This window comes from Notamacropus eugenii, chromosome 2 (assembly GCF_028372415.1).
Source record: "Notamacropus eugenii isolate mMacEug1 chromosome 2, mMacEug1.pri_v2, whole genome shotgun sequence".
In the NCBI taxonomy this organism is placed as follows: Eukaryota; Metazoa; Chordata; class Mammalia; order Diprotodontia; family Macropodidae; genus Notamacropus; species Notamacropus eugenii.
The window spans coordinates 85,580,951-85,602,689 of NC_092873.1; the positions used below are offsets into that span (position 1 = coordinate 85,580,951).

Here is a 21,739-nt window from a genome sequence, read left to right on the forward strand (position 1 = left end):
CACCCCTTACTAAGACTAAAACAGCTTTTAACCAAATCAAAACATTTATTGAGGAAAAAAAAATTGCCAGGAAGTGGGGTGTTGGTGGTCAAGTGAGATGGAGGAGGAGCCAGTGTCCAGGATAGGGAAGCACAGATTGCCCTGGTCTTTCTGGGGAGATCAGGCTGTTGCGTGATACACACCCCAGCTGGGCGTTCGGATCTCCAAAGATGCCCCTTCTTTAATCCAATTCCAACTTCAGGTGTATGTGTGTGATGGTTGTATGTGTGTGATGTGTGTGTATCCCTCTCTGATGGAGAATGGGGAATACAAAGGAGGTCACTTTTGTCCCAAAGTGGGAAACTGAGTCTAGGAATCAATCATTATGGCAGAACAGGACACTATTTCCCAAGACTCAACTCTTGGTGATGGGGAAGAGTATCCCAGTTTCAAAACAGGTGACACAAATGAACAGGAATGGCTCGGGACAGTGTGTGGGCAGGAAAAAGGCAGCTAGTTCTGAGGGATGAGAACAATTCCCAGGAGAAGAAACTCCGTGGAGAATCCCCCCAGAAGTCACTGGATCTGGGGTCAGGAACTGAGGGAGGGTAAGGACCCAAGGTCAGCAATCAGTTCTGGGTGGGGATCCAGGCGGGCTAGGCGGCTCTGCTCCAGGGCAATGGCCTCTGCTGAGTGCTTGCATTTTTCAGAGCCACACTGACAGGTGAAATACTTGCTCTTAATGTCCCAAAACCGGTCGCCATAGTCAAACCTGCCAGGAAGGTCAGAAGAACTTGGGATCCAGACCTCAGAGTCTTCCCAGGCTTTTAGTCTGCCCACCTTCCAACCCCAGAAGCTTTCATCCCAGATTTCACCCTCTTCGATCACCTTTTTAGGGACTCACGCTCTGGCCAACTAGGCCCAAGCCTCATGTTAAACTCAGCCCAAGACTGGAGACAGGAGCAAATACAAACCTTTAGGGAGTAAGGAGTGGGGTGTAACGGAGTTCTTTGCCACAGTCACCTGGAGGATTCTGAGGGGTTAGGATTCTGAGAGAATGCCAGAGTACCTGAGCAACTCTCTTCAAGGGACATTAGGATCATACAATTTAGAGTTCAAATGGACCTTAGAGATAATTTAATCCAGTAGTTCTTAAGTTGTTTTGTGTCATGGGCAACTCTGACAGTCTATGGAAGCATACTAAGGCTTCTATGCAGGTTTGTTGCCTGCATTAATAACTGAAAGAAACGCTAAATTTCAGTACAGTTTAAGTGAAAATGAAGATATCAATTCCCTCCCCCCATCCAAATCCATCTATCTACAGACCCCACCGGTTAAAAATCCATGATCTAGCCCCAATTCCTCATTTTAGAACTGAGAAGTGACAACTTGCCCAAAATCACACCAGGTGTGAGGTGGCAGAGCTCATTTTGGGATTCAGATGCTAACCCCTGGAACCCAAGCATCTCCTCCTTCATATTTGTCTCCCCAGCTTCTCTAGGTCTATACCTGGATGTCTCATTAAAAAGATCCAGGTGCCTGCCCTTCTAGCCACCACAGGGAACCCTTGCATCCTTCTTACCCTAGCTCCTCGCCAGTCCGGATGTCTCGAGAACTGAAGAAGGCAATTCGGGGGAACCTGAGGTCTTGGTGCAGCATGAAGACTCGAACAGGGATGATGTTAGGGTCACACAAATGATTGATAAAACGACTGATGTTACCATAGTATCGGGCATCGATGCAGTAAACTTCTCCATCCTGGAGAAAATGTGGATTGGTTACCTCTCTTAACTCACACCTTGCTGGACTGGGCTCTAGTCTCAACATAGTTACTGATGCTGTATCATCATGCTGACTCAACTCAAGATTTAAGGGAGGCACTAAAGAGGAAATAGGTTAAGTCCTCCCCCCTCACCCCAATCTACTCACTTTATTGTCCAGGTCAAAGAGATAAGAGTCATCTTCTCGAACATCTGCCTCGGCATCTGAGATCAGTTCCCCAACATACCTAATCCAACAGGGGGAAGAGTTCTGAGGGGGATACAGAGGAGGGTAAGGTTGTCCAAAGATCCCCACATAACACACACTCTTTTCCCCACCCCCTAAGCTTTTGTGGCTTATTTTTGCATTATCCTTTTCAATTTCTCCAAAGAAATCTGTCCCTACCTCAAATTTGTCATTCTCCCTAACCCCACCCCATCCTCTTTCCTGCAGTGGTCCAGATAGTAGGTACGATTGGGAGTCCAGAAGACAGCACTGTAGGATGTTATGATTGGAGGTACGTAAGTTGGGTCATCAAAATGGGTAATACTGGATAGGTGTAGGTCAGGGGTGGAGAACCTATGGCCTCAAGGCCACATGTGGATTTGAGGCTGCAGGTTCCCCATCCCTGTGGGAGCAAGTTTCAGGTAGGGTGAATATCTTAGCCAAGGCATTTTTAGGATGTTGGGGGTGTAAACTCAGTTTTCACGTGAAAACTGAGCTTACACCCCTAACATTAGGGCACAAGTACACTAATCTTATAACCATTTTCTCTCTCCATTCATTCCCAATGCAATCATCCTACTTACGACTGGTCAGTAAACATTTATTAAGTGCCTACTATGGGCCTACTATTGTGCTAGGGATATGCAGAAAGGCAAAAGACTGTCCTTGCCTTGAAGAGTTCACAGTTTAAGGGGCCCCATGACCACCAGACTGGACACCTTCAATAATTTGCTAATGCCTCTATTCTCTCGGCCTTCCAAGGCATCCTTCATATGGCTGCCAGAATTATTTATTACATACAGATCGGGTCAAAAGCTTCCAGGGACCCCTTACTGCTTAATGAATAAAGTTTAAATTGCTTGTTTGGCATTCGGTGAGTATACGTATGTATATATAAACATATGTATATATTTATATTTCTTCACTTTAGAATGTAAGCTCACTGCAGGAGTAAAGTTTGCTTCATTCTTCATCCATGTATCCCTAGAACTTAGTTCTTAGTACCAGGCACAGCTTAATGAGTATTTGCTGACTGACTCATTAATCTGGTACTACTCTCCCTTTATAGGCTTATTTCCTAACAGCCCCTCCCCCATCCTACCTGTACAATGCATTCCTATGTTCCAGGTCAATCTGGAACTGCTCTCTGTCCCCATATCCAATTATCATAATTTTGCTCATGCTATTTTCTACAAAAAAGAAATGTTCTCCTTCCACCAATAGACTTTGCCTACTTTTTTTTTTTTTTTGCCAGACCTATGATTTCATGGGAGTGGGGAAACCTTTTCAGCATCTCCTCTGTGCCTCATGGTCTTCATGGAGCTGCCTGGGGACACTGAGAGGTTGAATGAGTCGCCTGAGGTCATAAGGACAGGATGTGTCAAAGATGAGATCAGAATCCTGGCCTTATGGATTGTAAGGCCAGCTCTCATTAAATCACAATGATGAGCTTTTTTACTCATCCTCTATTTTAAATTTTATTTTCTCAGTTTATATAAAAGCAAAACAAAGAGTTGTAGTCAAACAAAATAAATTCTTGAACTGACCATATCCAAAACTGCATATCTCATTCTGCATCTTGAGTCTATCACCTCCCAGCATTTACCTATCCTTTCAAATTAAGTGCTACCACCCTCCATGAAGCCTTCTTGGATCTCCCTGGTCAGTAACTCTACACAACACTTCTAAATGCACTTTTTCTATAACACTGTGAATTAGAATTGTGTTTTATGCCCTACCTCCTTGTCAGACTTTAGAATTCATGAAGGATGGAACTGTATCCTATCTCTCCCAACACTTACCTAGCATAGTGCTTGAGGGACACAGTAGGTGTGTAATAGATGTTAAATGAATTTACTGTTTAATTGAGAAGAGTAAAAATAAGGAAGTAATGGGGTAGGAGGAGCAGGGGTTAAGTATAGACTGTAGTAGCCTTGAATGACAAGTGAGGGGTTCCGAATACTTTTGAACAAGACAGTGGTATGATAGACATGTTAATACTGATGCTTTGGGAAGAAAGTGTTGGTTGAATGGATTAATGGAATTAATCTAGTAGAATGTTTAGAATGGATTTGAATGGGGGAGAGACCAGAGGAAAAGAGATCTGCTAGGAAATTGTGGTAATATTCTATGATCGAGTTACGTTTAGAAGCTGGACATGGCAGGTGGCAGTGGAAGTAGAAAAGAAAACAGATCTAAGAGATCAAAGGAAAATCTGCAGGACTTGGAGATTTGACTACTGGATGTGACAGACAAGAAGGAAGTAACTTTTGCAAAAAAGGTAAGTCTGGTATTAATGAATATGAAGTGCTGTTGGAATATTAAGGTGGAAACTTCCAGTAGAAAGGTAAAGAAGTAGAACTGAAGGTCAGGAGGGAGGTTAGGATTAATAATATAGATCTGGGAGATGATAGGAGAAGCCATGAGAGTGGATGAGGTCTTAAGATCAAAAGGAAAAGGGGGTGTGTGTGGAGGGGGGGAGGAGAGTCAGACAAAAGAAGCCTGAGGCCATGAGAGTGGATGAGGTCTTAAGATCAAAAGGGAAATGGGTGTGCATGGGTGTGCGTGTGTGTGTGCGTGCGTGTGTGTGTGTGTGTGTGTGTGTGTGTGTAAATAACTACATTCCAGGGGTAGGATGAGGAAGAAGAATCAGGGAAAGATACAGAAAGAAGGAATGATAAGGAGTAGTATCAGAAGGTCAGGAGAAGAGGATGTCATGAAGGCCAAAGGAGGAGAGTACTCACTAGGAATGAGTGGTCAACAGCATCAAGGGCTGGAGAGATGATCACGATTGGGGGGGTGGGGACAACCAGGTGGTGCAGTAGATTGAGCACTGGCCCTGCAGTCAGGAGAACTTGAGTTCAAATCCAGCCCCTGACACTAGCTGCATGACCTTGGGCAAGATTGCCTCACAAAAAAAAAATAATAATAATAATGAAGGGGGATGAACTCTTTAAAGTCTACTGTGGACCTCTGTGAGAATGGTTTTAGTTTTTGGGTAGGCATAAAAGCCAGATGGTTAAGGAAGGTTGTATACGATGAAGTGGAAGCACTACCTATAAAGATGACTCTTTGGAGAAGCTGAAACGTTAAATGGGAGGATTAAAGGGGTGAAGCCAGGATAGTGGAGTAGCAGGAAGTAAGGCAGCTGAGTTCCTGTCTACAACTCTTCCAAACAGATCTATAAAATTCACCAGCCCAAATTCTGATGGAGAAATCCAGAAAAAGTCACAGTGAGTCATTTGTCTGGACCAGGTTGGCACAGGGAGACAGAGAGATCTGTAGACACTGGTAACAGGGGTAAGTGGCACACATGGAAGACTCCAATGTCCAGGGACAGGCTGCACACTACCACAAAGGGAGATCGCACACCCACACTGGGGGCACCGTAACATGGATGGGTGCCAACCGACAGCTTTGCTCGACCAGCCCAGACCTTCCTTCCAGAAGTGTGCCAGAGCCCTGCCCTGCCATTAAATCCCAAGTCAGTAAGTGGGATGGAAGAATGAACAAACAAAAAGAACCCTACCATAAAGAGCTATTATGGTGGGAGAAATGAAGCAAGAGTTCAGAAAAAGTTAAAAATATTTTTATAAATAGAATGAAAATGCTTAAGGAAAAAATTAGAAAAAGAAATGAAGGCTAAGAAAAAAGAACTGGAAAGGGAAGTAACAGCTTGGCACGAAACCTCTTCCAAACATCAAATTCCCTGAAAGTCTGAGTAGACCAAACAGAAGCCAATGACTTTATGAAGCAACAAGAAATATTAAAACAAAGTCAAAAACTGGGGAAAAAAAGAAAGAAAATGCAAAGAATCTCATAGCAAAAACAACTGATCTGGAATTAGATCAAGGAGAAAAAATCAAAGAATCACTGGACTGTCTCAACACTATGACCAAAAAAAAGGGCAAAATGGAAACAGAATCCATCAGTCACTTCCTGAAAACTGGTAGGAACCTTCTAGGTCAAAGCAAAAATACTGGAACAGTCAGAAAGAAAGAATTCAAAATACTGAGGAGCCATAGAAAAAATCACACATGACTTAGCAGCCACCACTATAAGGCAGGAAACTCGGAATAAAATACTCCAGAAGGTGAAAGATATGTATTTCCAGACAAGAATAACTTACCTAGAAAACAGAATAAAATTGTACAAGGGGAAAAAAATGAAATCCTTAATGAAATAGATTTCCAAGCATTCCTGATAAGAAGACTCAAAAATAGCTGCACAGAAAACTCATTAGTTCAAACTAAAGAGTGAAAAGAAGTACAAAAAATTGCAAACAGGAATAAACAATGATAAAGAACTAAACAAAAGATATGTGTATCTCCACTGAATCATGTCATCAGGGAGTACAATCAGAGAAGGTGTGGGAAGAAGGTGAGGGATAATCACTTCCCGTAACCTGGGTACAAAGACAGTACATAGAAGGGTGTGGAATCACTGACACTCGAACCTCACAGTTGGCTGAACTAATCAAAACAAGCAAGAATACACACACACAAAGCTGGGCACAAAAATCCATTTTGCTCAATAGGGAAATAGGAGGGGAGGGGTGGGGAAGGGATGAGAATATGAGGGAGTGCCCATAAATTAGGAACATATGAACAAATTACGATATACAAACGTGATGGAATACAATTGTGTGTAACAACCAACCAGGAGTTGAGAGAATTAATAAGGAAATATGCTACTTACATTCTGATACAGAGGTGAATGACTCAGAATGCAGAATGAGACGTTTTTGGACATGGCCAATGTGCAAGTTTATTTTGATTGTACACATTTGTACTGGATTTCGTTTTTCTCATGTTTTCAACTGGGAGAAAGAGAGTTGAGGTGGGAGGGTGAGAAGGTGGATCTTGGCAGATTAAAACAAATAAAAATATTTGTTTTTTTTATAAAGAGAAAATAAGGCAGTAGTTTGAAAGTGTTATTCAAATATTTTGAAGAAGGGATAAAGGCAGAAGAATCAAACCAGAGACTGCAGACGCTGAAAACAGAAAGCATGTCAATAAGTGTCAAGGTCCAGAAGGAATCAGGTAAAGGCATGGGATCATGAGGTAGGACAGATTTAAACTCTTGAGATAGGTGAGGGTGGATGAAGAGACATGGGATGGCAAATTAGGAAGGCGAGGCAGCTCAGAATAGGACGATTTTGATTTTCTTATTAAAGCCCTTAATGAAATTGTCTGTTCAGAGAAAGAGGAGACTGGAGACTGAAAGAACATGGGAAAAGGTCTGTAATAACAGTACTGTATATAAAGTACATAATTAAAAGTAGATGAGCAACAGGACTGATAAATAATAGCAAAACAAGAGCTAAGACAGCACAAACTGATAGTGGGCAGGTTTCTCCTAGAGATCTATCTACATCTTGACATGTTTACGGGAAGGGGCGCTTGTTTGGAATTTGAGGACCCGAGTTCAAATTCTCCCCCTCCCCCTTTCCTATTTTCTGTTGTTTGTGACCAAATCTCTTCATCTCTGAGCCTCCTTCCTTATCTGTGTTGGATTGGATGGCCTCTAAGGCCATGTTCACCACTATCCAAAGCTATGAGCCAGGCTCAGTTTTTTCTTGTCTACACCTGTGATGTCACTACTGTGGGGGAACACCTTTTGTGAAAATTTTTTCCACCAAAGCAGGTGGGCAACTATTCTGTAATTTAGCCTTCTAAACGGTGCCTGAGGGCACCGAGAGGGTTAGTGACTTGTTCACCATCACAAAGTTAATATGTGTCAAGGGGTATGACTTGAAGCCAGACCATCGTGACTCAGTCTGACCTGTCACCCACACAGGAGACTGCCTCTCCTTTTCATTCCACCAGGAAGTCCCAGGCCTTGGCCTCCCCCAACCCTTCCATGCTCCCTTATGGGCAGGCCCCAGCAAACTCACTCGCAGATGAAGGTACCCTGGGGAATGGTCTGCAATGCACGGACACCCCAACCCATCTTAGCAGTGCGGTAGAGCTGGAGCCGGACCCTAGAGGGTGGGGAGAAGGGAGAAGACACGGAGTGTCATTACAGGGGGATGGACGGGAACCCGTTCAGGGCAAAGACAGGAAGAGGATTCTAGATCCAGAGCTGGCAGGGACCTCAGGGGCTTATCTAGAGTAGGTCGCTCAGCAACAGATAGGAAAACAAGGGGCCCAGCAAAGTCAAGTGCCTTGCTCAAGGTCACTAACAAACAAATCCCACTCAGAGGTGGGATTTGAACCCAGATCCTCTGACTCCCCAAATCCAGTACTTTTTCCATTGTATCTCTCGATGGACCTCCCAAGGAGAAAAATATGGGAAGGTGTTCGTGTCAGTTGGGGAATGAGGAGGGAAGAGAGAGCCCTAGGGCCAAAAGGTGTCCCACTACCCACACTTCACTGAAGAAAAGGGGCTAAAACTGCAATAGGGGATTAAGGATGCCCAGGTGGTCCGGGATAAGTGGGAATCTGAAAGGCAGTGGTCCTCACTTGATACCACTCTGTACCACTCGATTCTTGCAGCTTCTCCAGCAGGCGCAGGCTTGGTTACATTCAAAGATCAGGGGGGGCTCAATCTTATTAAACTCCTGAAGCAGACGTCCATCCTGGTTCCAGAGGAAGAGGGGAGAAGAGACAGTGTTATTGATAAGAGACCACTTGCTGTTCTACTTTCCCAATCTTTGTCCTATCCCATGGGAAGAGACTAGCTGGTGGGTAGGGCACTTTTGTATAGGAAGCAGGACAAATACAGGGCCATTTGAAGGTTATTTGCATATACCAACACAAATGGCACAGCTACTTTCTTGGCAGTTTCCCAAGATATGTTCTCTGTTACCCTTGGTTTGGGATCAGGGGAAGGGAGAGAGAAGCACCATGAAGGGAAGGTTTCCTCCTGTCTAAGCCCCACTCTGTCCTTGACATCTCCTACTCTCTGGGAAGGGACAGAAGGTGAATGAGGGGTGTTGGGGGAATGACTCCCCCATTCCACCCCCGCCCCCGTCCATGACAGAAGGGCTCTTTAGGAGAAGGGATTTGCTGAACAGACAATAAGGGGCTCAGGAAGCTCACTCACCTTGTCATACCAGCACCGGATACTGAGTTGGCCACAGAGACAGTTGGAGCTTGAGCAGTCATCCACACAGGTGCAGTGCTGGGGCGGGGGGGAGGGTAGGATATATCCTGGGGTCATACCCTCTAAGCCCAGGCCCCAGATATCCTGCCTTCCAGCCTCTAGAATGCTCCCCCCTCCATGACCCAGACCCCTCACTTCATAAGGGATCATCAGACTTTCGTCCACATGGGGTGGGAACAACACTTTGGGTACAGCTGTGAGGAGTTGGCAATGGGCATGCTCTGACATTATTGTAGGTGAATCTGGAACTGGCTAAGGATCTCCGAAGTGTTAAAATTAGGATATCAAAGTCTGGGGGACCCTTCCCACCCCACTTACCTGCAGGTGTGTGATGTTGCGGTCAATATTCATAGTTGAAGTTTCACAATTCTCAGAAATGTATTTGTAATCTTCTGGGCATGGCTCCCCATCCACCCCGTTGACACAGGGGATTGGCACATTCTCATAACCCCGAGCTACATCTCTAGGGGGAAAAGGAGCAATATGGCTGAGTGGATGAGATCCCCAGACCCTTGGGGGGGTGGTAATCAAACAGACAGGTGACTCTGGGCACCCCCACCTGCAAATGATCTTTTCTGTCCGTAGTACTCGGTTACCCACACCAAGGCGAAGCTTTCGATTGAGCTGCAGGGCCACCCAGACATCCGAGCGCTCAGGGGTCAGGTCCCATGCTGTGTCTCCTTCTTTGTTGCGTAACTCTGGATCTGCACCCCTGGACAGGAAAAGCCTGAAGGGGTAGAACAAGAAAAGCAGTCAGGACTATGTGGCAGAGGAGCCAACGACAGAAGCAAGGGAAAGACATCGATCCAAAGACACAGGAAAGGGAGAGACAGAAGGGAAGACAGGAGGAAGAACTGGGGAGTCTGGGAGCTGCTCACAGCACACAGTCGTGGTAGCTCTCTCGAGCAGCAATATGCAAGGGTGTGTCTCCATGATAGTTGACGGCGTGGAGGTCACAGCGGGCATTCAGTAGGACCTCAGCAATGGCAGCACTGCCTGTGAAGGATGCCCAGTGCAAACAGATGTTCTCTTCCTGAGGGCAAGGGAAAGACAGAGGAGCTGGTTCAGGATATCTGGTCCCTAAGGCTCAGTTAAAGCAAAAATAACAACAGAAACCCAGTGACAATCACATGCCAAGCATTGGAGAAGTGGCGAAGATTAAATAAGATGTGGTTCCTGCCATCATGGGGCTTATGGTGTAGTATATGAATATGACATGAATAAGCGTAAAAACAACAGCTGATAGCATGTTACTAAGTCGGAGGGACAAAATGAAGAAATGTGAGATTTCCAAGGTATCACCCTCCCCTCCTCCACCCCTGGGCACCCATGTTTTCTCTTACATTGTCAGTGAGGGTGACATCTGCTCCTCGGGTCAGCAGCATTCGAATGACTTCAATATGTTTATGTTCAGCTGCCCAAATGATGGGTGTCCAGCCCCCATTATCCTGGAAGGAATAAAAGGAGGCAGGTGAGGGTTGGTCACACAGTCAGGTGGTCTCCTATAGCTGTATCTGGTTAAAAGGGGAGGCATGGGATTCCCCTTGTTTCCAACTCAGAGAAAAAGAGAAAGACAAGAGACAGAGAGAAAGAGAGAGAGAGACAGAGACAGAGACAGAGAGAGGGAGAGAAGACCAAGAGAGACATGGAAGACAGAGGATGGAAGGGAGGCAATAGAGAAGAGGAATGGGTGACAGTATGGGAGAGGCTAGCAATAGATACCAACAAAGACAGAGAACAACACAGGGATGGAGGGCGAGGTATATGAGTTGGAGGTGGGGCTTGGGCAGTAAATGGTACCAGAAGAGAGACAGTGACAGGCAGAGAGAGAACAAGTCACCATCACGCAGGGAGAAAGAGTCAGAGAAAAAGAAAAAGAAAGATGGGAGAATTAATGAAAAAAGAGCATACACAAAAAAGGTGAAGGGAGAGATGCAGAGACTGGAGAAATGGAAACACTCAGAATGGTTAAAAGACAAAAATGAATGGGGAGGGAGGGGGTCTGGGAAATAGAGGCAAGGGAGAGAACCACTGGTCACTGACCTGAGCATTGACATCCACTTGGCCAGTGCTGAGCAGCAGGCTGACCATCTCCAGGTTGCCGATCTTAGCTGCGTGGTGAAGACAAGTAGAACCGTCTTCCTCCTGGGAAGACAGGTGCACATAGACCTTTAATCCCCCAAGCAGGGGTGCTTGACATTTTTTTTTGGGCGGGGGGGGGAAGGAAGGGACGAGGCGGGAAGAAATGGATCCCCTTTGGCAGCCCAGTGAAACCTATGGACTCCTCAAAATGATGCTGTTAAATATCTGAAGGAAATATTAAATTTCAGTTATGGGCTACTAAAAATAAAGATGCATTTTTTTTCTTATCCAAGTTTATAGAGCCCTTGCCCCCAAGGGACCCACATAGCTACCTCCTGCTCTTTCTCCTTCACTTTACCACATCTCCCACTACACAACCCAGATCAGTTCAACTGTGCCCACCAGCCAGCCAAGGTTCCTGGGCTGCTGCCCCCACCTTGCTATACACACAGCCTCCTCGCTGCACCATGTATCGAGCGGCCTCCACGTGATTGTTGGCCACAGCCTCCATCAGAGGGGTTCGCTGCAGCTTATCCACAGCATTGATATTTGCCCCAGCCTGGCAGGTGGGAAAAAGAGTTAGTTACTTAGTCAGTCAACAGGCCTCTATTGAGCAATAATTATAAGTCAGGCACTGGGGATACAAAGAAAAACAAAAATAGGGTCCCTTCCTGAAGGAGCTTCTATTTCGACATGCACATATCACTAGGTACCAAACTAGCTACATATAGGGTAGGTGAAAGGTAATCTCAGAGGGAGAGAATTAGCATCTGGAGGGACCAAGAAGGGCGTCCTGTAGAAAGTGGGATTTGGGCTGAGTCTTAAAGGAAGCCAGGGAAGCTAAGAAGTGGAGATGAGGGGGTAGAAGATTCTGTACCTAGGTGACAGTCAGTGCAAAGCCATGGACTAAGGAGCTGGAGTGTGTAAAGAGCAGCACGTAAGACAATACAGCTAGACTCTATGGTGGGTGGGATAGAATAGAGTCTAAGAAGGGAATGACAGATAGGAAAGGACCAGATTGGGCCACAAGAGAGGATCTTATGGTTGATCCTGGAGCTACTGGGGTGACATGGTCAGAGCAGTGGCTCAGAAAGATCACTTTGGAGGTTGAATGGGGGACGGGCCGTAGTGAGGAGAGGCTTGAGGCAGGAAGACCAAGAGGAAGGCTATTGCAATAGTCCAGGTGAGAGGTAGTGAGGGCCTGAACTAGGATGGTGGCTGTGTGAGTGGGGAGAAGGGAATGTACAGAAGAGGTACTGTTAAGGCAGAAATGAGAGAGAGAGAGAGAGAGAGAGAGAGAGAGAGAGAGTATACGTGTATGTCTGTAGGGGTATCCCAGGTGAGTGGGACAACAGGGCAGGAGGGATGAAGGGAGATGGACCAGGGAAATGAAAACTAAGGTGGTCAAATAAGGGCGGCCTCCCTCAGTGACTAGGATAAAGGGGAGAGACTGGGAGGAGAGGGCCTAGATCCTAAATTGAGGGGGATCTCCAGACACTGAAGGTCTGGCCTGCTCTCACCTGCAGGAGCACATGGCAGATCTCAACAGAGCCCTTCTGTGCGGCCGCGTGCAGGGGTGTACGCTTGCTCTGCTGGTCACTTTGGAAGTTGGGGTCCAGGTTGTCCACTGGAGGTCGGGGGGAAGAGTGTCATTCACAGAGAGAGACTGAGGGAGAGGGACAAATGGACAGAGGGAGAACCTTGGGCTGGGATGGACACTCACAGAGCATGAGGACAACCTTCTGCAGCTCCCCCTGCTTCACAGACAGGTACAACTGACGAGGATGGAAGCGAAGTTTCTTCCTTCTGCCAGGGAGACATGGAGGAAGGAAGGGGATGGAATAGAGAGACTTAAGGGCTTTACACCCTGAGTTCCTCTTCCTTCACCATGCCTTTACTCCTCCATAAGTATGAGTCTACTAAAAATAGATCCCTCTCCCTTCAGAGACCCAACTAACTGTGCGACCTCCAGCCACTAGTTTCTCTCACCGCTCAGACTCCTGGATGACTAGTGCCTTTTCCAGGGCTTCTCGGCCTGGGCCAGCCCCTAGGCCTACAGCGGAAAGGATATTGCCATTGGGCAATGCCAGTGAAGGGCCTGAGCTGTCGATGGTATCAGCCAGTGGGTCGCAGAGGGGGCGTCTTGGTTCTCCATGACCCCGCATCCTGGCACTGGAGAAACAGAAGATGTGTGGGGAGAGGGGCTCTTATGTCCCAGGGAGGGAAAAAAGACTAGGGAAAGGGAAAAGACTCTCATATCCCAGGGAAAGGATGAGAAGGAAGGAAGAAGAAAGGAAGGAATGAAGGATGAAGGAAAGGTGGAAAGAAAGAAAAAGACAAGGAGGGAAAGAAGGAAGGAAAGGGGAAAGGAGAGGGGAAGAAAAGGGACAGCAGAAAAGACAGAAGGAAAAGGAGCACAGCAAGGTAAAAGAAGGTATGAAAGGATAAGAGGAAGGAATGAGAAGAGATGTGAGATAAAGACGGAAAGGTATAAGAGGTAAGTAGAAATGGAAAGATAATAGGTGAAGAGCCTACAAAGGAGAGGGCTCTTTTTTCTGTGGGGGGAGGGGTACCTGGGCTGGGAAGTGTCGGCCCGTCCAGGGGCATCCTGGGCAGGGGGTGGGGGGACAGGAGCAGCAGTGCCAGGAGGTGGGACCACCCCATCACTCCGGGCAATTGTCACCTCCTGGGCCTCAGAAGCGTCCTCCCCACAGTGGGGACAGAAAACCATCCCATTCAGCTGGGACACGCAGGCTTTGTGGAAGCGATGGGCCACTCGGAAATCAGGGTGACACTCCAAGAATGTGCCCTTGTTGGGGGGGGGGATTGGGGGCAACGGTATTAGGACCCAAATAAATGACCCAGCTTCATGGTTCCCTCCAACTCCTCCCTCCCCGTGGAGGTCTGGTTGTTTGCCCAGCAACCTCCCTCCCCTACCCTGTCCTGGGGATTTGCATAGCCCTACTAATATCCCTCCTCACCGCTGTGCAAAAATAGCCACAGCCTGGGCAGCAGTGATGCTTGACCATCCGGGCTCGATGTGTCTCACAGAGGACCATCAGAGCTACTCTGCTAGAAGGCCTCATCGTTTCCCGCTTTTGGATTCCTGCACTGCAGCCCGAAAGCTGGAGGACAATGTGTTAGCAGAGGAGCCATGGAAGAAAAAAATAACACAATACGGTGAGGCAGAGAAGTGAGAAAGACAAGCTGAGGATCCCATTATCTCCCTGTTCCTCTTTCCCAATTTTTCCCCCAGCTCATCCACACTCCCTATCCTTCCATCCACTGCATAACTACCAGACCTCACAGTTCCAAGGAACTTCAAGGGTCTAACTCATACTAGCTATCTGTTGTCATTCCCTCCCACCCCGTTCTCCTTCTGTATTCTCTGAGTCCAGACCCACCTCTCCATCCACGCTCTCCGTGGCCATGCATTTGTGACCAGCCCTCTCGCTGATCCGGTCAATCTTTGGAGCCTCCATGCGGCAGCTGCACAGGGGTAACTCCTCAAACCCCCGCTCTGTCTCCAGGGATGATGTGTCATTGGACACCCCTTAGGGGAAGGGGATGCAAAAAGAGGAAAGTCACAGGGAGACCCAGACACTACTTCTACCCACCAAGTCCCTTCATCTTATTGACTCATTTTCTCAGCCAGTTAGGATTAGTGACTGGACTCTTCCCTTCTTCTGCCCAAGGAAACTAATCTACCCAATAGATCAGAATTGCTCCTAAGCCCATTCTTCCAATAACAGGAACCCTTTCTTCTGCTAGCATTAGTTATGCGGGGATTACTAGGAGTTAGGATTCTTATCCTCAGCTCATCCCACCCAAGGCTCCCTGAATCAGCTTCCCCATTTTCCCAATTACCAGCATGGTTGGGAGAAAGGTTTCCCTCGCTGGGTAGCTCTAGAGACCCCAGAGGCACCTCTATATACTCACTGGGGCCAGAGGGACCAACACCATTCACCCCTAATACAGAGAGAGAGCAAGAGAGGAAAAGTTGGGGGAAACGGAGGCTGAGACTTATGTGTATGTGAGGAGAACAAGGATTTGGTGCCCTAGGAAGACAGGAACTTAATCTGGATTACCCCGCTGCTCCTTGCTGCGCGGTGTTTCCCGCTTTCGACGTTTTCTGGTGGGCTTCACCCAAGGACTGTCCTTTCGCCATTTCTTCTTGGCTTTTCGTCGACCACTAGAACCACTCTGATGAGGGGGAAGAACAGGAACCTGGGTATGCAGGTTTATCTCCCCTGTTCCTCAGCCCAGACTTCCTTTACAGACCCAGATACCAGACCCTTACCTTATCGGACTGATTGCCAGACTCCTCATCTTCTTCCTCTTCTTCTTCCTCCTCTTCCTCCTCCTCTTCTTCCTCTTCCTCCTCCTCCTCTTCTTCTTCTTCCTCCTCTTCCTCCTCCTCTTCCTCTTCACTCAATGGATCGGCCAAGACCTCTGCCTCCGACTAGAAAGGGAGAAGAGGATAGGGCTATGGGAGGGTGACCCTCAGATCAAAGATCCTGTCCTTTGGGTGCTCTGATGGGGGAGTCTGACAGGGGAGGCAGTCCCCTCTGTTGGGGAGACAGAGATAGGACCGTTATGACCTCAGGGAAATGTGTGTAAGCCTGCGTGTGTGTACAGGTAGTTTTGTGTGGTAAATCAGGGAAGCATTCCTGGTAGTTAAAGTATGAAATGATGGTTGGAAGAACCAAAGAGACAGGGTCACAGAGAAAAGATTAAGCACAAAACACACAGACTCTCTAAAAGCTCTAAGGCTCAAGAGGCATCAGAGAAGTTGGCAGGAAGCTGGTGGTAGGGAGGTCACCTCAGCCCAGACCCAGCTGCTCCTTACCTTACTGTCTGAGTCAATTCGCTCATCCACAGAGTATGAGTCATAGTACAAACTGAAGCCTTCTCCTACATCTGTATCCCAGTCCTCCATGGCCTCCTGGTTTGCCTTCTCCAGGGCCATGTCCTCAGACCCCCCAGCAGGCCCCAGCTCTTCCAACTGGGAAATAAAGAGTTCCCCTTCCATGAAGATTTCCTGATTCCATTAGCTAAAAGTGTTCTCTCCCTCCATGTTTCTAGAATGATACTTTGTCAAGATATCTCCTCTAGCTTTATCAACTTCTATCTTATGATGTGTGTGTGTGTGTGTGTGTGTGTGTGTGCGTGTGTGTGTGTTGATGGATCAATCAACCAACCAACAAGCATTTACTAAGTGCTTACTAAGTTCCAGGCACTGTGCTAGGTACTGAGAATACAAAGAATGATACAATCTGTACTCTAAAGGAATTTATACTCTATCTGGAGGAGATATGTGTACACACATACACACGCAGACACACAATACAAGGCAATCTGAGAGACAGGGTACTAGCATTTGGGAAAATCAGAAAAGCTGAAGGTGGTGACTGAGTTGTATCTTGAAGTTCTGTAAGCGGAGGAAACTGAACAAAGCGAAGTGAGGAGATGGAGTGTGAAATGTGAGGAAAAGAGAAAAGGTCAGCTGAGTGTGGAAAGGGAACCTTACTGCACATTAGTGAAGGCAGGTTAGGGTTAGGTTATGATGAACGGTTAAAAACTAAAAGGAATGTATTTTATCCTAGAGGCAATAGGGAGCCACAAGAGTTTACTAAGTAGGGGAGTGACATCATTCAGATTTCTTCTACCATTCTCTCCTCCTTCACTCCTATCTCATTGGGTGAAATGGTCCTTTACTCTTTACCAAGGTTAACCCTTCTACTTGTTCAAGTGATCCCATTCCATCCTGTGTCTTTACAACAGACTGTCCCCCTCTGTCATCCTCAGTCTTTCCCTTCAATCACTCATTGACTACTGGCTCCTTCCCTACTAATAACAAACATACCATCTCTCTCCTATCCTGAAAAAACCCTCACTTCATCTTTCTCTTAGCTGCCAAATCCAATGGCCTTTTCGCTCGCTGTCCTCATTCTCCTTGACTTCCCTGCAGGCTTTGACAATGTTGATCACTCTCTCCTCCTTGATACTCTCTTCTCTTGAAGTTTTCCTGGCTCTCATCCTACCTATCTGGATCCACTTCCATGTCATACTCTAGGGTTTCCCTCAAGATTCTGTCCCCGGCCCCTCTTCTTTCTATATACTACTTTACCTGGTGATCTAATTAACTCCCATGAATTTAATTACCATCTCTATAACAATGTCATTCTGAAATCTACCTCTCCTGCCCCAATCTCTCTGCTGATGCCCAATCTCATATCTCCAACTGTCTTTCAGACATTTCAAACTGGATGTCAAGTAGACACCTTAAAATCAGTATGTTCAAAATGGAACTCATTACGTTTCTCCCAAACCACCTTTCCCCCTTTTCCCCTTTCTTATTATTATAGAAGGCAACACCATCCTCCCAGTCCCTCAGGCTCACAACCTAGGAGTCAGCTGGACTGCTTACTATGTCTCATTCTACCGTATCCAATCTGTTGCCAAGCCTTGTCAATTTCACCTTTGCAACAACTCTTGTATATGCCCCTTCTCTGACAGTTATTACTATGATAATATAGGACCTCATTACCTCATGCCTACACAATTACAAGAGCGTACTGCTGGGTCAGCCTGCCTCAAGCCTTTCTCCCCCCTCCAATCCATCCTCTATTGAGCCACTAATGTGATTTTTCTAAAGCGCAGGTCTGATAATGTCACCCCCCCCCCCCCAACTTGACAATCTCCAGTGGTTTCCTACTGCCTCCAAGTTCAAATACAAAATGTTCTGTTTAGCATTCAAAGCTCTTGTAAGTCTTCTTACACCCTAATCTGAAACACATATTCTTTGATCCGGTGACACTGGCCTCCTGGTTGTTCTACAAACAAGACACTCCTTCTGTGGGCTCTGGGCATTTTCTCTGGCTGTCCCCCAGGCCAATCATTCGCTCTAAAGACCTCCCCTTTGGTTTCCTTTAAGTTCCAATTAAAATTCCCTCTTTTACTAGAAGTCTTAACCAACCCTCTTAATTCCAGTGCCCTCCCCCAGTTAATTATTTCCTATTTCTCCTGTATATAACTCATATTTGTATACATGTTGTCTCCCTCACTGACCATAAAATCCTTGAGGGCAAGGACTTTCTTTTGCCTCTTTTTGTATCCCCAGCTTTTAGTACAGGGCCTGACATATAGTAGGAGCTTAATAAACGTTGATTGATTGATAGACATGGTTAAATCTCCTAAATGGCAGAAACTATCTTTCTTCTTTGTATCACCCTGTGTACCTTGCACTTAAAAAGGCACCTTAGTGTTTTAAATACTAGAGACTTGTACCACCCAAGAGTCAGTACCTCTCCCCTCCCCAGCCTTACTCCAGCTGAGTTGTCCTGTTAGCAAATCTCTTCTCTAAGGAACTAAAATATTCTATTTCCACACCTCTCTCCTCTTTCCACTCCATTTTAGTACTTGTTTTCCTCTCAAAGATGCTGGCACTCTGTTCTTAGCTCCCTTATTGCCCCTTGGTCCAGTCCCTGATGCAGCCTTACCAAGCCTCTCTTGTGGGACCCTGCACTTCCCAAGTCCAGCTTCCTCCTTTTGGCAGTGTCTGGAAGAGATAAAGTAAGGTTTTTCTCTTCAAACCTAAGCAAGATTTTTGATACCCCAAACCAAAGTTAACTGTTGTCCCAATGGTATAGGCGAGAAAGAAGCTAGAATCTATCTATGGTTGAAGGATATACCTGTTCCCATATCCCCCATTGAGTGAAGATCATCACTCATTCGAAAATGCTGAACTTCAGGGGGGCGTTTCTCAGGGACTGGAGGCTAGGGAATACACAGAAAGGAAGATAAGACTCCCCTCTTCCCCCCAACTCCCGCTCCTTATTACAAGATATACCTCTTCCCTTCCCTGCACATGCCCTTTACCTGTCCATTCCCTGGTTTGGACATGGTTTTTCGAGCTCGGTGGACCTTGGGCTTCCCTTCAGGGCTGGTGGGGGTGGGGGTAGGGGTCGGGGTAGGGGCAGGCTCAGGCCCAGCCCCAGCCCCTTGTGCCCCAGGCATGCTCAACAGCCGCATGGCTAAACTCTGGACTGAGGGAGGTGATTTCCCGGTCCCTGTCATGGTAATCTTCGCCCGGCTTGGGCAGGTGCTGCCCCCTTTGCTGGGGGACGAGGGAAAGGACTTAGTGGCATGGCCTGGACAACATGGTTGGGAGAGAGAGGAGGGAAAACGGTATGACCTGAGAGCCCAGTTCTCCCTGCTCCCTGAATTCCCCAACCTCAAGCTCTCCCAAATCCTTACCTAACAACATCCTACCACTGTGGATGCCCTCATCTCCCTCTGAACTCTCTGGCTCTTCACCAATGAGGGGTGTGGACCCCACTGGGGTGTCAGCACCCTCATCTCCTACAGTCACTGTGACTGAGGCAGGAGATGAGGGGCCAGTGGGTTCCACAGACTCGGGATGGTCCTGGGGTGGGGTCTCCTCTCCAGGAGACTTATCTCCTGAGGAGGAGCTAAGACCTGAGAAGAAAAAAGAAAGGTTGGGGAGTGAGGGGTGTCATGAATACCAAGATCCCCACAAGACACACAGACATATACACACACAGTTGGGGAACATGATTCCTTTCAGGAAGAGATCTAAGGGGAAAGGGCAACTTACCATCCTGCCAGGTTGTTCCAGATAGGAAAAAGAAGAGGGTATTGGGAAGCAGACTGCTTTCACAACAGGGAAGAAGAGGGGGCTGGGGAGCAGACATCCTGTATACACTGTATGCTTACCTCTCTCTGCAGTTCCCCGAGGTTCTTTCTCCAGCAGCAGCGCCCCCCCCATCTCACCAGGGGCCTCCCCCTGCGAGGGGAGACAAGGGGTAGGGGGACTGGTCAACCCGGCTGGGGGCAGAGGAACCCAGGACGCCTGGGTCCGGGCGGAAGAGAGCAGGCTTCGCCCCCGTCCCCGGCCCCGATGGGTTGCCCCTCGCCCTCTGCCGCGACTCCCAGGAAGTGGCCCTCGCCCTCTCCCCCGGGTCCGAAGGGACCCCCTCCCCCTTGGTAGCCCCCGCATCCCGGGAGCAGAAAGGAGGGGAGGGGGCGTGGCCAATGCGCCCCGGCCCCGCCCCCTCCTCCCGGGTGCTCGAGACGCTCCCCCTTTGTCCCCGGAGCCGCGGGGGCCCCGCGCGACACCCCCCCCGGCACCCACTCCCCCCCAGCTTGGCGGCCTGCCCCGCGCACCCCGTGCGCGTGCCCCTGGGACCCCGGCTCCATCCGCCCATCCGGGGGTGGCCAGCGGCTGCACGCGCACCTCCGTGCCCGCTTCCCCCGCCTCCCATCCCCTGGTCCCCTCCCCGGCCCCCGGCGCTGGCCCCCCGGCTTGTTGCAAGCCCGGCTCGGGCCCCCCGGCCCCGTTGCACCCCCGGAGCATTGCACGAGTGCGCGCTTCCCCCGGGCGCGCGCGCGGGCGGGCATGCACCCGCCTCCCCCCCCTCCCCTTCCGCACCTCGGCGGCCGCCGCCGCTGCAGCTCCCGCCGCCGCCGCCATAGCCGCTCGCGCGGGGGGCCCAGGAGGCGCGCGGCCGCCCGGGTCACGTGGGCCGGGGGGGGATGGGGGAGTTGTGAAAGGGGGGAGGAGGAAGAGAACCCTTAAAGGAGCCGTGGCCTATTCCATTGCCATTTTCCCGGGATAGGATCCCGGAGGGCTGCGGAGGATGCCCGGGATGGGGCTGGCGGGGGCGCTTCGGAGGCCACTTCGATCTGGCCGCCCCAGCCTTCACCATGGGGGGGCGAGCGCGGGCGCTCTGCCGGAGTGTCTGGACTGGGGGCGGGGGCCGCCGCTGCGGTGCGAGTCTATTGCCCAATAACTCCCGAGCCGCGGTTCGTCCGGTCCGGGTGTCCCGGGAAGGGGAAGGACCGTGCCTCTGCCTCCGATCTCGGTCCGGGCAGGAGCAGGAGAGAAGCCTTTGCTCCTGGAGGCGGGAATGGGGGTACTCCGAGACGCTCTTCCCCTTTACCTAGGGCTTTTACTCCCGGCTCTTATTGTGAGTAATTAGGGCTTAGTTAAAGACCACTCCAATCCCGCCCGGCCGTCCACGGATCTCTCCAAGAACTTAATTCAATCACAACTTCGCTAATGTCATCACGACCAGAAGAACAGACGCCGCGGTCCCAGCACAGACGGACGCCCCGCCTCAGCAGCCTGTACTACAGCCCTCGAACCCGGAGGACTCCACAGCCCCGGGCTCTGTGGGTTGGCACTGGGCACCCGGGGCCGCCTCTGAGGCCTCCTGGGAGCTGTAGTTTGCACAAGCTGCGAGCCGCCTCTAAAGTTTTCCGCCAACTCGCAGACTCGAAGTAGTATTGGAGAAGGGCCCCAGGGTCCATCTAGTTCGGGGGTTCTTAACCTTTTTGGGGGCGTCATGGACACTCCTTTGGCAGACTGGTGAGGCTGATGGATCCCTTCCCAGAAAAAATTTTAAAATTCGTAATTGAAGGAAATGCTGTTTGTTTGAGCTTAGTGGGAAAAAAACCCAAATACATTTCTACCCCATCCAAGACCATCATCCCAATTTGAGAACGCCCTGATGTAGTCTAATCCTCTCACTTTGTAGAAGCAATAGGCTCAGATGCCCCT

The 21,739-nt window shown here is 48.6% G+C and overlaps 1 protein-coding gene and 1 long non-coding RNA gene across 12 annotated transcripts; one reads left to right on the top strand and one right to left on the bottom strand.

Annotated features, from left to right (window-relative positions):
• Nucleotides 1-25: 25 nt before the first annotated feature.
• EHMT2 (euchromatic histone lysine methyltransferase 2) lies at nucleotides 26-20,741 on the bottom strand. 11 transcript variants are annotated; one of them, XM_072637457.1, is made up of 28 exons: nucleotides 20,609-20,741; nucleotides 19,894-19,963; nucleotides 19,414-19,635; nucleotides 19,036-19,307; nucleotides 18,849-18,933; nucleotides 18,657-18,715; nucleotides 16,004-16,159; nucleotides 15,455-15,616; nucleotides 15,243-15,381; nucleotides 15,022-15,123; nucleotides 14,559-14,707; nucleotides 14,136-14,279; nucleotides 13,728-13,963; nucleotides 13,144-13,326; nucleotides 12,878-12,960; nucleotides 12,675-12,781; nucleotides 11,591-11,713; nucleotides 11,116-11,217; nucleotides 10,416-10,520; nucleotides 9,951-10,105; nucleotides 9,632-9,799; nucleotides 9,391-9,535; nucleotides 9,013-9,090; nucleotides 8,430-8,545; nucleotides 7,862-7,948; nucleotides 1,909-1,987; nucleotides 1,562-1,737; nucleotides 26-751 (listed from the first exon to the last, which is right to left on the bottom strand). In XM_072637457.1, exons 1-28 carry the CDS (start codon nucleotides 20,648-20,650, stop codon nucleotides 571-573), a joined length of 3,726 nt encoding a protein of 1,241 aa, XP_072493558.1. In that variant the 5' UTR covers nucleotides 20,651-20,741; the 3' UTR covers nucleotides 26-570. The 11 variants fall into 11 exon arrangements, 10 of the variants coding, with proteins under 10 accessions (XP_072493558.1, XP_072493559.1, XP_072493560.1 ...); XM_072637458.1 differs by having other exon boundaries at nucleotides 15,243-15,357; nucleotides 20,609-20,681; XR_011973264.1 differs by lacking the exon at nucleotides 20,609-20,741 and having other exon boundaries at nucleotides 1,909-2,010; nucleotides 19,894-20,192.
• On the top strand, nucleotides 1,941-4,203 carry LOC140522299 (uncharacterized). Its single transcript, XR_011973269.1, has 3 exons — nucleotides 1,941-2,031; nucleotides 2,194-2,257; nucleotides 4,115-4,203. It is a non-coding gene; the product is annotated as an uncharacterized lncRNA (long non-coding RNA).
• Nucleotides 20,742-21,739: the final 998 nt, after the last annotated feature.